General features: G+C 39.0%; 1 protein-coding gene across 1 annotated transcript in view; it reads right to left on the reverse strand.

Annotated features, from left to right (window-relative positions):
- Window positions 1-251: 251 nt before the first annotated feature.
- MAN1A1 (mannosidase alpha class 1A member 1) overlaps window positions 252-14,939 on the reverse strand; it is a 127,602-nt gene continuing 112,914 nt past the window's right edge. The window contains exons 8-12 of the mRNA XM_087817588.1: window positions 14,491-14,606; window positions 10,340-10,559; window positions 9,420-9,592; window positions 3,336-3,451; window positions 252-2,983 (exon numbers count right to left, since the gene is read on the reverse strand). Of these exons, the coding sequence (XP_087673714.1) occupies window positions 2,860-2,983; window positions 3,336-3,451; window positions 9,420-9,592; window positions 10,340-10,559; window positions 14,491-14,606 (749 nt within the window). The 3' untranslated portion in view covers window positions 252-2,859. The remainder of the gene's footprint in view (window positions 2,984-3,335; window positions 3,452-9,419; window positions 9,593-10,339; window positions 10,560-14,490; window positions 14,607-14,939) is intronic.

The raw sequence follows: 14,939 nt of genomic DNA on the forward strand, positions 1-14,939 counted from the left end.
CACCAACTCCCCACCTCCACCCTACATGTCCTGGTGTTGAACCTATGTTAGATTCTTAATAAAGATATTTGATTAACCAAAGGCTATGTATGCAAAATTATTTGCAAGTTAAAATTTTTAATAGGAAATGTTTCCGTGTCAGGATACTCTGGGTATGGTATGGAATCACTAATTTCATTTGCAATTGTACACACACCTCTACAGATAAAAAAAACTTACTTAAAAGGAGAAAAACACAACAAATGAGGAGATATATTAAAAGGCTTTATTCACAATAGAGAAATTTTACAAATATAGTTTTTAAAAATTATGTGTCAATCTATTATGTTTCCTATAACATTAGAGATTTATATAAAGTTGGAAATGACAGAATGGATTTATGCACAAATCAAAAACAATCATTGTAAAGAATGGGTAACACATATGAAGGTGTTATGACAAATGCTGATTCCCGTAAATCGCCATACAACTTATACGTGTAATACTAATTGCACAAAGTATACCAAAAACATATACAGAAACAGAAAATTAAGTGCTATTTTAATTATTCACCTTTTAGGTGAAATCGCTGAAAATGATTGAAAGACAGTATCCACCTAAGGACTTCAGTTGATTAAAATGATTAACACAAAATAGAACTTTAATTAAATTACACCACTATAATATTAATCTCTTACCTTGTTTACATTTTTGGTGTTTTGTAACTTATGTTAAAAAATCCAAGTTCTAGAATTGAAAAAACTTTATTCTTGCCATTGGCAGAACAATGTCTAGTACAATCTTTTTTGCCTACTTATACCGGGGTACAAAAAGTACATTATAGTGCAGTGTGTACATAAACCTGACATTAAAATCCAATCTGCTGCAGAAATACATATAAGCTTTGTGCTCTTTCAAATCAAATTTAAAAGCAAATAAAATACGTTAACTTAAATTGTTAGCCCAAGGATGTTTATATGAAGACTATAAATACATATGGCCCAATTTTTACAAGAATCTTTTATATTTTGCCTTTAAGTCCTGGGAAAAAAGAACTCTCACTATCCATTCATTTCCTAATGAGCTGAATATATGAGTGGAAGATATTCTGGGTCTCAAAACACATTAACATGGCAATAATGCTGTATTAAAGGATATTTTTCATTTCCTAATTTTATTAATTTATTCTTTGATATGTTGTTTGTATACCAATGTACAATACTGAAAAAAGAACAGGTCACAGAGTGGTCCTTTCAGACAAAGGAAATCTTTTGAAACACCTTTAAAAGCTGAAATAGCTAAAACAATTAAGTCTATAGAGATCCAAGAAAATAACTGTCTTTAAAAATACTAGGTTGAACCATATGAAATTGTTGATATTGGATAGTTTTTAAACTACAAATGCAGCAACTTCATATGCTTCAGCTTAATCCACGGGGTTGCACTGATTTATCTGACCACTGTCAGTTGAGAATGCAGGTGGTTAAAGTCTTTGTACCTCAGAACATACTTCATCATATTAGCCCTTTCGTGGGAAAAAATATATATAGTATGATCCAATGTGATAAGAAAATACAAGGTGTCATCAAATCTATTTTTGGGAAAACCACACATATCTCAAAACAATGTTTTGAAGAATCATATCATTATTTTGATCTGCTATAGGACTGCAGGGGATTGGAAGCACCCACTCCTACATGTTCTTTCTAATCTGGGATATCTATGTTGAATTTAACCAGACAAAATAGACTATATTCTTATTTGACCTAAACGTTTATTAGATTTTCCTAACTGACCATGAATAGATACACTGATAAAGCATCTTTCAGAATTAATTCTGCTTTCATAAACTGAAATGAAATAATTGACTACATTTTAGAAAGGGGCCTTTTCAAATCTGAAAAATCTGACCCAAATGTAATGCTTTCTTTACTTCAAGAAAAAAAGAGTTAAAGATGAAATTCAAATTAAAAGCCATATTAAATATTCACCTTCTCTTTAGAGAGACCTAATTTTTCATATATTCAGTAAAAAGCAAAAGCTAACACCCTAAGAGTAATACTACTTCCCTTTAAAAAATATAATTGAGTGATAGCGGAGATCTGCAAACTTGTAAGCTCACTTTGTTGTGTGATGGGGAATGGAAGAAATTAACCAGTACATGATCCAGAAGTGACACAGAACACTTCAAGTAAAATTTGAGAACTAATTCGCAAATTAGGAAACACTAACATAATTCATCAACAAAAATACAATGTGGTTCCGATAAAATGAGGTCAACATGAGATGATTCTTTTGGAATGACATTCTGTTTTGAATTAAAATGTATTTTAGAAGACATTCTATCAAATAATGATAGATCCGCATAAGAAGGCTGTCACAGTTGTAAGATCTGTCTCTGGTGGATAGACAAACCATATTAACATGAAATTAAAAAGGAAAAAAGTTTTTTTAATATTTAATTTATTATTATGGCTTTTTGCAACATGGCAAAACATTACAGCTTAAAGCAGACATCATCTCCTCATAGAGGAGGAAAGAGTTTTGCAGTCAAATCAAAATTGTAATTAAGAGGTCACTGGTATACCATCCTATTCAGTCTAATAAAAATGATACTACGCCTTCATGAACTCCAGAGAGAACAGATTACATAAAATAAAACAATCAGTGGTCTGCTGACTAAATATTAAAGGGTACAATAAGGAATTTGAGTCTATCTAAGCCTATGATAATAAACATAAAAGACTGCAAAACAATTTTAGAACTTAGAATAACGACAGACCTAGTAATAAAAATTCATCATGTGCCTGAATACCAGAAGAGGAACTATTAAGGTATGCAGTGATGGGAATGGAGCAGAGTAAAATGTAAAATGTCTTATTATTCATGGACTTCCACTTCTTTTTCACTTGAACAGAGTATAGGGAGAAGATGTGCCTCGGTATTGAAGATCCAGTGTTTCAGTGGAAGTAGGTCGTCATCAGAAAATATTAAGTATAGATATCTAGAGAGAGAAACATGAGTACATGAGGCAGTAAAACCACAGAGGCACGGCAAAAACCACATCAGTGTCTCCATTCATCTGACGGAGAACCACGGGCAACGGTCAAATACAGCAAAGCCCTGCGGGGAGGCGCTCTAATGCGGGGCCGAGGAGCTGCTCTGCTGAGGCCGGTGTAGGAGGGCCTGCAAAGCAGGCCCCAGTCACGGCAATGACAAAAACCTCCAGGCGCGGCCACGCACGCGAATGGCACTCAGGGGCCGTCACAGTGGAGTGGCCGAATGTGTCGCGATAAGGACACCGGCAGAGGCCTGTCCGGCTCCCCGCGCTCACACGTGCAGTGGCTTTTACTTACTTCAGCGTCTCCGCCAGGAAGAAGCTCTGCTGCACGTCGTCGTAGCTGTTCTGTCTGTGGTAAACGTCCCTGAGGCCCGAATAGCCCCCGTCCACCCGGCAGTGACTCTCCAGGGCCTGCGTCAGGGACGGGAAACACCCAAAGGAAAAAACAGTCACAAGGCAGTCAGCTGACTGTCACTAATTTACCAGATTGTCGGATTCAAATAAAATAAGGATTCGAGTGGAATTGACAGATTGTAACAGCTTTAGGTGGAAATGAAAAAAACACACACCACCACCCTCTATCAAATGTAAATGCAAATAAAGTATGAAAAGTTAAAGGATATATGGACAAGATATCTTCTCACCTCATTTGAAACACTTCTACATTGAGTTTGGGAATCATTTTTCAGTAATAGTTCCCACTTCCTACTCTAATCTAGATGAAGCCATGGACCATGGGCCAAATCCCATCGGCTGTCTGCTTTGGTAAATGAAGGGTCACGGAAACCACAGCCACGCTCGTTTGTTTCTGCGTTGTCTGTGGCTCCTTCTTGGCTGTAATGGCAGCTGAGCAGTTGCCTGTAGCCCACAAACCTAATTCTTTCCAGCCCTTATAGAAAACAGTTGCTGACCCCTGGTCTAGAAAGATTATTCATGTCACATGGGATTATAAACCGCTGGTTAAGAAAGTGTGCTGGACCCAAACCAGCTGCTACTATTATCAGAACATCTTATCGCTTAAAAATAGATTGTGGAGTATTAATTAGTGATATTGGTGACAGAGCTAAAAGGAAATGGAAAGCAGTGAAAAAAATGTGGCTGGTATGCATTTCTGAAATAGTTTTTTCTTTTCTTTAGTCTGGGATGGGAGAAGATGGCATGAATCCTCCGGTAACTATCTAGAGGGAAAGGATGCTAATTCCTCTAGCTGTCTGACTATAATGAGTATTTGGAAAAGAGATGGGTTGGGCAGTGTGGGAATGAAAATTTAGGTAACAACCTAAAGTAACCTGCCTTCTACATTGTCTGAAGCCACTAAGTTGACTGCTCTTTGCATCCTGCCGTTATATTGGCTGCTTTGCTAGTTACCAGGCCTAGTCATCTCTAGAAAAGTTAATGGCATCCTATCAATCCTATTAACTATAAGGTCACATAAAAACTGCCATCTGAAACCTGGTTCTAATTCACAGAATGTGGGTCAAAAAAATAAACTTTAAGGCTACAAAGCCTAATATTTATGTTGAAATAAAGAAAAGATAGAAAACGTGAACCAGGTAAAGTTATTCCTAGGGTTCTCGTACCATTTTACATTTATTTTTTAATTTTGTCTTATGTGTCATAACCCTACCCCCTTTTTCATGTGCATATTTATACTCTATTTTTTTCCTCCCATTTAGGTAAACTAACAAAAAAGATGGAGAACACAGGCCTTGCCTTATGAGTTGAGAAAAAATCTTTATCGGCTAGAAAATGGTTTTGGAGGAAAACATGGCTCTAAGAATGCAGAGCCCAGGAAGGAGCAGAGAGAAAGCAAACCCGTGAGCAGTGACGGGCAGTGTGTGCTCAGCTCCCATCTGCAGATACTGATAATGAGGAAATTGATTTTGTACCCTGGGGCCGGAGGGCAGAGGGAAGGCGCTTGGGGTCAGAGGAGAAGCATTTAATTACCAGGTTAAAGAAAATCTAGCTGGTAGGCTACATGAATAAAGAAAGTCTCATGATTTGGTACTTTTTAAAAGCCCCTGGGAAAATAAGATCAACTTAAGAAAAAAAGCTTTGATTATATTCTTAGCTGCAGACAATGAGCCAAGTGCGGGAAAGCCTACAGAAAGGAACTTTCAGGTCCAATTATTTTTTTCCTTCCTTCCTTTTTTGATCAAAGTTCCTTTTGATCAATGGTCAAATACCAGATACATTGGAGTAGGTTAACAATTATTTGTAAAAAAAAAAAAAAAAAAAAAAGAAAGAAAAAGTCGAGATTTAGAAGAAATGAGCAAGTTTATTATTATGGAACATAATGAAATCCTGTTTCCAGACACTTCCTAAAAAATAATTTAGTCATAGAACTTTTTCTTGTTTTCTTTCTTTCTTGAAGTTCTTTGATGAGAAGCTAATGAGAGTGCCAGGTAGCCCCCCCTCCCAGAGAAGTTTCTATAAGCTCCTTTTGTTTCAGAAAAAGAGTTGGTTCGGGGGGTTGGCAATACCAAAGCTCACCCCATTTGTTCTTTCTCTTCCACGGTCCTCAGGTGGTGAGCCACAGCAGTTCAGAACACAACCTAAAGTTCTAGAGGAGGGGATTGCGTCCCTGCTCGAGACTTGCTAACTGTGGCCTCAGAGGTTCCTGGACCCAGGCGGTGCTCCTGTGGTCAATATGGGGTGGTTGTGACAATAAAACCAGATGAAGACACAGTTAGCACAACACAGGGGCCTGTTAGAAGTCCAGAGAGGCCTAGCTTCTTTTATTTTATTTTTTTCAAGCTTTTTGTATATTTAAAAAAAAGAAAAAAATGTCAAAGATGCATTTTAAGTTAAAAAAAAAATTAAGACTTCAGGTATGTAAAGCTGGGGACATGCAGCTCTCTTGGGCCCCCACAACAGGCCCTGGTTTTACAGAATCTCAACAGTGGAAGGGTGTATTTATGTACCAGAGTGTGATAAGAGCATCATTTTACTACAGTCTGTTCTTGGGACTCAGCCTCCGGGCACAGGGACCACCTCGATTTCAGTAAAGGCTTCTATTACTTATTAGTCATATGTGACTGGGATGTTCTAATAGCAAAGAAAAGAGGGATAGAAGAATGTTTACAGCAACTGGAGCTTTGAACACGAGGAAAGACAAACCTGACTCCAAGTGAATGGACTTTTTCAGGCGGGAGAAGGGAAAAGAATAGCGGGCAGCGAGCGCTCAGCCTCACGTCGGAAAGCGCCACCGCGGGCACGGGGCAGCCTCCTCCTACCGACCCGGGCAGGTGCACAGCCTCACGTCGGAAAGCCCCACCGCGGGCACGGGGCAGCCTCCTCCTACCGACCCGGGCAGGTGCACAGCCTCACGTCGGAAAGCGCCACCGCGGGCACGGGGCAGCCTCCTCCTACCGACCCGGGCAGGTGCACAGCCTCACGTCGGAAAGCGCCACCGCGGGCACGGGGCAGCCTCCTCCTACCGACCCGGGCAGGTGCACAGCCTCACGTCGGAAAGCCCCACCGCGGGGACGGGGCAGCCTCCTCCTACCGACCCGGGCAGGTGCACAGCCTCACGTCGGAAAGCCCCACCGCGGGCACAGGGCAGCCTCCTCCTACCGACCCGGGCAGGTGCACAGCCGACCAACGGAGACTTCCAAAAGCGGGTCCCAGGAACAAGGCTAACAATAAGGCTAACTGGGCTGAGTCTGGCCTCAGGACCAGGCAAAATAAACATAGAAGAGTCTGAAAACAAGGATCAAGCCTGGGGAGGTAGGAGCAGGAACCGGGAAGACAAATCGTTCTGAGAACCAGAACGTGCATGTGGAAGAGGTTAGATTCAGGGGCAGGAGGCAATGTCTGTGCAAATAAGGAAACGAGCATGCCTCCGTGAGGTTACCCACGACCGTGGAGGCACTGTGCAATCTACACGCACCTGCACTTACAGACATTATCTCATCTATATTTACCTACACATATCTGAATGTGTATGTATAACTTATAGTATGAGCTTTATCAGAATATTAATCATACCTTATTACAACTTTAGTAAATTAGGAGGAATTTAATAAAGTTCTTCATGACATGATTGAGAAAAAGCAAAAGAACTACCCAGGTAGATGGTTTTTCTGTTAGGTCAGTTCCCAAGTGCTGGACACCTGTGACTAATGGCTCGCTGGCAACCTGGGCAAGAAGTCTCTAGTGCTGTCTGCTGGATTGTATACTTTAATATCTTGTTGGACACTGTTAAGAAATGTAGTTAAGACATGGAAAGCAGGTTTACCAAGTGCATCGCTGAAAGGAGGCTGGGAAGGGAGTGTGTGTTAGAAGACAGGAAGAAACTGGGTGAAAACAAGCATGGAGCAAGAGATGTCTCAACAGTAATCAGGGTTGCAGTTAACGTCATTTGGCCATAGTTTTGGTGAAAGCCAGGGGTTTTATAAATCTACTACAGGAACAAGTTGGACCACTGGCTGTAGGAAATAGCTCTTAGAAGAGAGGGTCTTGAGTCACAGTGCTTAGCCCTGAAAGAACACAGCTGGGAACCACATCCTGAGAAGGTGGCTGGAAAGCACCACTGAGGCGAGCAACAGTCGGCGGAAGGTGCTGTCTTCGGATAACTGAGGAGCTGAATGTATGAGAGGGGATTACAGTTTCAGTAGCTATAGAGCACAGTGCACCGTAAATTCTGGTTTTAAAAGGAGTAACTTTCTAGTACTTTCAGCCATTAAAAAATAACATGAATTACGTTATTAGTAGTATATTCCCGTTTGCTACAAAGTCCTTGAATTGATGAGGAATAGCTATCAGGCAAAGAAATGCAGAGGAGTCTTTCCTTTGGGTGGAATCTGGACCAGGTGATTTTTAGGGTCTCCTATGTTTTAATTTGGGTTCTCCTAAACACAGCATGAGACGAGAGTTGCACGCAGGAAACGTGTGGGGGTGATATCAGCAGTGGGGAGAGTGAAGCAGGGCAGGCAGAGGAGCCAGTGAAGTACGCTGAGCAGGTGACAGCGCTGTGCAGCAAGGGCTCGCTCCCGCTTAAGCCCTCTGAGGAACCGTGCAGAACACATCTCAGAACCATTCCTCAGAGGAGGGAGGCTGGGAGAGCTATCCATCAGCTCCAGTATCCTTGGTAGAACCATGAGCTCTCCCACGCCCCCCAGACCCTCGGCAGCTGCCTGGGAAGGAGCCCTGTCAGAACTGCTGGGGCAACGGGCACCCAAGGCAACGCTGCCAGCACGGGAGGGCATCGCCCACGGCAGCTGCGGCCGAAACACAAACACAGGGGGCCACGGGGACGCAGCAGCCACAAAGTGTTGCCACACCTTCTGAGTCTATGACTTTCGTGCTTTAGAAAAGGCAAGAGCCCCCAGCACTCCTCCCTTTCCACTGTATCTCAAGTCCTAGCAGAAGTTTCTAGGGGCAAAAACAGGGGGATCCCCGTGTTGTGACAGTGAAACAACTTCAGATCGCATTTTACACTAAAGTTCCTAACGCGTCAAATCAACCTTATTACTTCACGAACAAACTCCCCTGAGGACCAAGCAAACCAAAGCTCCCTGCCGTATTACAATATTTACTTACCTTCCAGTTCTGGCCAGGTCTCTGTCACACATTTTTCACATTTTAACATCTCTAAAATTGTCATGTCATAATTTAATTGGTAGTGTTGTACTTTCTTAGTGGTATAAAAAATAATGGTTCTTATCAATCATGGTGTTTTAGATTTGATGAACTATGTTATTCCTGCTATTTTTAATTTCAAGTGGTATTTGCAAGGTGAATACTAGAATACTAGCCTTTATTCCTTTGCTGGCCTATTGAAGACCAAAATAATTCCCCATCACCAGAACTTAGATGAAATGTAATTTTAATACATTTTTTTGGGGAAAAATTTTTTTAAAGAAATTGAAATTACTGCTAACTAAACATAATTAGAAAACTGCAAAAAAAAAGGCTAAAAGAACTGCTTTACTTAAAATGACTGATGAATAGTGAGTGATAAGACACACTAGAGGAACAGGGTAACAAGCAAGATTCATCAACGGCTTCCTAAGGCATTAAATTTTACACAAAGGCAATATTCATCTTCCATTTCCTGAGAGAAGTTACTCCTAACAGACTGTTTTTAAAGACAGCTAACTTTCTAACAAAGAGTGCTTGAGAATGTGAGTGTAATTCAGGTGTGTGTGTGTGTGTGTGTGTGTGTGTGTGTGTATGAAACTATTATTATCTTAAGCAAAGCTGAAGCCAGGAATATAAGATGACTTAACTGAAAACGCAGAGTCTTGAATGGAAAGAAGGCTGGTCAAAGCATTAAAAATTATAGAAAAGTTGATGTGCTAGTAGCATAAGCACCACTGAACATTTTTTTCTGGGACATTTATCTATAAGAAACATAAGCAAATTAAAATGTCACCTCTACAGCTTCCCAGGCCCATTTCCTGTACTTTGGATCATGAGTCAGTCGCCACATGTACATGTAAGTCTCAACAACCTCCGGCCGTAGGATGTAGTATTTTTCATTCTGCCTTGTAGCAATGGCTTCAACACCGCCATCGAATCTGAAAGCTTCTGGTCCCAGTTTCACAACTGAAGAATAAGGAATGGGTGACAAAGGTTATTGTCCTGGACAATGCTTAGTGTCTAGAACGTAACTGAAATGAGAAAGTACTTTCAACATTCAAGAATGCTGACAAATCGCTTTAAGGAATAGTTAGCAACATCATATAGTCAATACTATTCAATACACTTTTAAAATTTAGACATCTAAGAGTCCACCTGAGGAAATTGTAATGATTTTTTGTTTTCTTTCATTTAACCACGATTTACTGAGCACCACCGGGTAGGTGCCAGGCACCACCAAATACCTTAAGCTAGCTAGCGGTTGTAAATTCATAGTCATTATGTCATGAAAGGTCATTTAATCTTTGTGCTTCAAACCCTATGTAATAAGGAGGGAGCCAAAGTCAAATTCTATTTCATAGAGACACTGGAAAGATTAATAATAATTTACAAAAATATATTAAATTTCTTTTGCACCGGGACAGAAACTTGTATTCAATGTTATTTACCTACAGCAAGGTCAGTAAGTTAGACTGGCTTAATGTCTTATGGCCCAGGTTTCTGTTTCTTGGCAAACTAAGAGGAAATATTTTTATGTAGGAAAGTAGTGTCTTTTAAACTGAAAATAGAAATTTGTTTAAGATATTAATCATGATCATCACGTCTCGTCAGGCACAGTGGGTATTCTTTTGAGGGCGGCAACAACCGAGTTCCTTAGTAAAGGAAATAAAAGCATGTGAGATAGGCTGTGAATGAAGAATAACATGGACTCACATGTGCGATTGTAAGATTCGTGACAGGTGCGGGCAATCTCAGCCCCGAGTTTAAGGTAGTGCTGGGTCCGGTCCTTAGGAGCATCTTCTGCCCCAAGCGCAAACATGCCGCCGGCAAAGCAGGTCAGGTGGCCCATCTTGTGTTCTAGGAGGCCCCCTTTCCACTCTGCGATGTAAGTCAGTCCCCTGCTAGACTTGCGGATCAAGTGAGTCTCGATCGCCTGGAAACAACACTTATTTTCAGCATTGGTAATCTCTTCTCAAGTTTATACTAAAAATATCCTCCCCCCAACATTAAAAAAAGATACCATCACTCATAATTTGAATTTGGTGTTACAAATCCAATTCACCCCGAAACTGTATGTGATTGCTTTCTGTCTCTTTCCTCTGCTCTATGCCTTATTAGTTTGGTTGGTTAGAATTAACATTGGCGGGCCAGCCCAGTCGGTTTTCCTTAGTTCCGTGATCAAATACTTATAGTCCACACACCTAAAAAGCTGTCTCCTTTTCAAAGACAGGCCCCGGGTGCAGTGGTAACAGCTGGTTTAGTGCATTTTCATGTCCACACGTGGAGAACCAACACAGAGCACAGGCCCTCCCGTGAGTGCGGAACAGAGCTCACTCGTGCGTGCACTCCAGGCTGGCGGCACAACCCTTTCTTTTCCGCTCAAAACAGAGTGGACGGAGGGAGGGCCTGTTCTCGTCACATTATTTGGCTTCGAATTCCAGCTTTGATAAACGGTTTTCTATCTGTGAACTTGGTGAGTAATTCGCTCACTATATTCCGAAATCTCAGTATTTGTATTCACAAAATGGGAATCGTAGTAGCTGCTGAGAAAACTCTGCAGCATTCTGTTCATAAAGTGGTCAGTATTGGGACTAACAGGTGATAAAGGCCACTTATCACATCAGTCACATCTCCACTGTGGTAACACCTGAATTAAGTTCCGCCCTAATAATTCTGTTACAAAGTACATCAGCATACAACGAATAAGTGTTTTTTAAAAAGAATAAAGATCAGTAAATTTGGGAGAAATGATAATGTGTACAAAAATTATTTATAAAACACCTATTATTTCTGCCCCAGGACTGTTGATATTCTTTTCATGGGAATGGAGAAAGTAAAATAAGCCTTATATTTGAAAATGCAAAAATGAAGTATGTTTGGAATTACTAATTTTCAATTACTGCAACAGGAAATGTCTCCTCCCCCACAATTACTTCAGAGGGGGACAAGAGCTATGGCAGTGTCTATACCTTTTACACTATTATCAAAAAAGAAGGGTTTTTAGGAAGCACATTTGGGAATATTAGACACAGAGAAAACTTCTGATAGAGAAGAATGAATTAAAATGAATACATAGGCAGATAAAACTTTCCGCACCTTTATGAAGTAAACAAATGAAACCAAGATGGTAATAAATAAACAAACACACTACTGTGCTCATTAACTGTGGTTAAGCTAATTTTATCGATGGTCTAGTTATTACATTAATATTTCATTCTTATTTAATGCGACTGAACATCTTAGCTATTTACACTTCTCATAGCACAAACTGCAATAAAGTCCTTCAAGCAGATACCTGTTCATCACCCAATAAATTATTCTTTCTACATAGCAAGAACAATAGCAATAGCTTTTGAGCATGGATTAGAGAAACATTATTACCCTCTTATGGATTCTGCATAAAGCACTTTATTATTTTTGGCATGACTCTGACCAAATGGCTACTTCTCAAAATAAATTAGACAGCAAAGTTCCAAGGCCTTTAAAGCAATATTTGTATGGCAATTGGAAAATGTAAATAAATACAGAGGAGGAAAAAACAGTCTTTAGTAGCTCTAAAAAAGCGTTGTGTCAAGTCTAGAGAGAATTAATTAGGAACAAAGAGTATTGTATATTTTGTGATTTTTATCCTTTTGGATTTGAAAAAAATTAGTTTGATGAAGCTTGTAGAATCCTAATTGTCTAATACATCATCCGCACAGGTACCATTCACTCCAATGGGCCTGTGGCAGGGTGAGCATCCATCACTGTGGATTCTTAGTATGGTCTCCAGAGAAGGCCATGATAGCTAATTACTAAAACAATAAAAAAACCCAGACCGCTCTGGGATGAAACACTTTCTGAAACCCACTTGAAGCTAAAACTAATGAACCATATCTCCTGTAACTCAGCTGTCCAGAACAATAATGTAAGGGATCTTCTCCCTGATCATAATGATCTCTGGCTAAGTACAACTAGACAAAGAAACTTTGCTGTGTGAGACATGGCTACTTCTTGAAATCAGAAGTTCACATGTTCTAGCTTTGCTTTCTAAGTTGAAAACACAATGGGTTGAAAGTGCTTTTACTATTAAGAGAAACAAGAAACACTTTGACTTCAATTGTTCTTAATGGATTTTCCTGTCAATGGTTTGTCTAAATACAATATGTTAAAAGCTGTGTGGGTCTAGTGCTAGAAACTGAGGGAAAATATTTCAAAGGATATTTTAAAGTTGTTTTTCCTGGAACATCAGGTCTTAGGGGGCCAAGATTAGAATAATTAAAATGTCTGCCAGGATAGTAATTAAAAAATGACATAATGGAAACCATACTGTATGAAGAATTCCCTAAGTTAAAACCTAAACCTCATAGGAATGAAGACAAATAAACCTGGAAGAGGCCATGTGGACACATCCTAGTAGGCTTTCAATGTTTATCACATGCCTTTATTAAGATAAAGGCTGTGCTAAATGAAGGCCAATGTTCCAACTAAGGTGTTTTAATTCCTACATGGGAAATAGGGGAGTTGTATCTGCTCTATTAGGGAAGTTCACTATTGTCCTTGAGAGGGGACCAATGTGATATTTAATCTGGTCAGCCAGAGCAAAAAAAGTTGCATTTGTATTTAAATAAATAAGTCTATGTCAAAATCACCCAGACCTCTTCTTAGGGAGACCAATTTTAGAATAATGGCTACATTATTGGAATTCCAAATTTCCATTTTTCCCCCTCCCATGAATTACTACTCTCAGTTATAAAAAAATTTCTAAGCAGTCAATTAAAAGGTCAATTTTCTGATGAGTTAGCCATAATTTTACAACATTATTTGAGATGCCTGATAATAATAAATATGAAAAATAAATATGTTACCATATAAGCTACTTTTAACAGTCACAAGGGTACTTGATTCTGCTACAAAACTTGTTCCTGAAAAGTTTGGTACAAGTTCAAGTATTTTATAATTTTCTAAAATAATTTTCTTCTTTTACTTTATTTACTTTCAAATTTTATTTTCATTTTTGATTGAAGCTTAGTTTATTCTTCCACTGGCCAACTCTTGTAGACATTGCTAAGTAGTTTCTGACTTATTTCACTAACTTACTGCCTGTAAAGAAATATGGACATGTAGTATAGAAGTTCTATTCACAAATAAATCCACAGTGGTGAGGTAAGAAGAAGCAGGTGTTGACACACATCTTAGTTTGAATTTTGGTTTCACACTCAACATCTCTGAAGTTCAGTTGTCTTACCTGTAATACAATCTGTAACACATGGTGAATAACATCTAAACTACTGTGAGGAAACAAACTAGTACTTTAAAGCAGCTACCTAACACTACTTAGCACACAGTACCCGATTCAACAAGCGTTCATTCTCTCTCATTTCTCCTTCATTTTAAAGGACCTCTGAAAACTATTAATACTTTTCTCTTACATATTAGTTTGGCTAGTTCAGGTTTTTATTTGAGAGTACTGTCCATATATCTCTGGAATAAGTTTACTTCAAATAGAGTTAGGTAAATGGAGGTAGGCAATTTTAAAGTAGAAATTTTCAGGATAAAAATTTCCTCACCATAATTTTAATTGACTCTAAGCAGGGAACTCATGCTCATTGAAGAAAAATACCTTTTTTCAGATATGCTAAAGCTTTTTTTTCCAGATATAATCTTCACTGAGGTTTGAACCATGTAAAAAAACGTAAATGCCCTCTCAGAACTACATACATCAAGTATGATAACTATTGTTATAGTTATATTAGCAGATATTTGACTCTGCCTAACTGGAAATAATTTGTAACTCATGTCATATTCCATTTTTTTCATTAAGCTTGATTAATAAGTTATAAGTTAGAGCTGAGTGGCAAAGATGATTTAACTACTGGGTTTACCTTAACAGCATCAAAATACATCTCCTTAGCTTGTTGATCTGTCTTGTCAGACATTAGCCATGATTTTAGCAAATATTCATAAAAGCTGTCTCCGAGTCCTCCAACTGATACATGATCTGCATGAGAGGGAAATGAATTTTAGAGTGATTCAGCCTTTAATTCAGATAATGCAGCAAAATCATATTAGCAACTAGGATGCAAAACCCTACGTCAACTACAACTCAATGTTACATTTAAATTCCAACAAATCTCATTTTCAGAAAGATATTCTGAAATGAGCAGATGTGCTGTTAACTAATGCAATATATTCTAAATAATTACCAGGGTAGTTTTGTAAGCAGGAAGTTAAAAATATATATATAATGCCCCCTCCTTTCAAAAATCTGGTTCTCTAGTAAAAATACCAAATTAAAAATGTTTCACAGTATATACTCAAATAAATATTTAAT

The sequence above is a fragment of the Miniopterus natalensis genome, chromosome 5, assembly GCF_054644295.1.
Source record: "Miniopterus natalensis isolate mMinNat1 chromosome 5, mMinNat1.hap1, whole genome shotgun sequence".
Taxonomy (NCBI): domain Eukaryota; kingdom Metazoa; phylum Chordata; class Mammalia; order Chiroptera; family Miniopteridae; genus Miniopterus; species Miniopterus natalensis.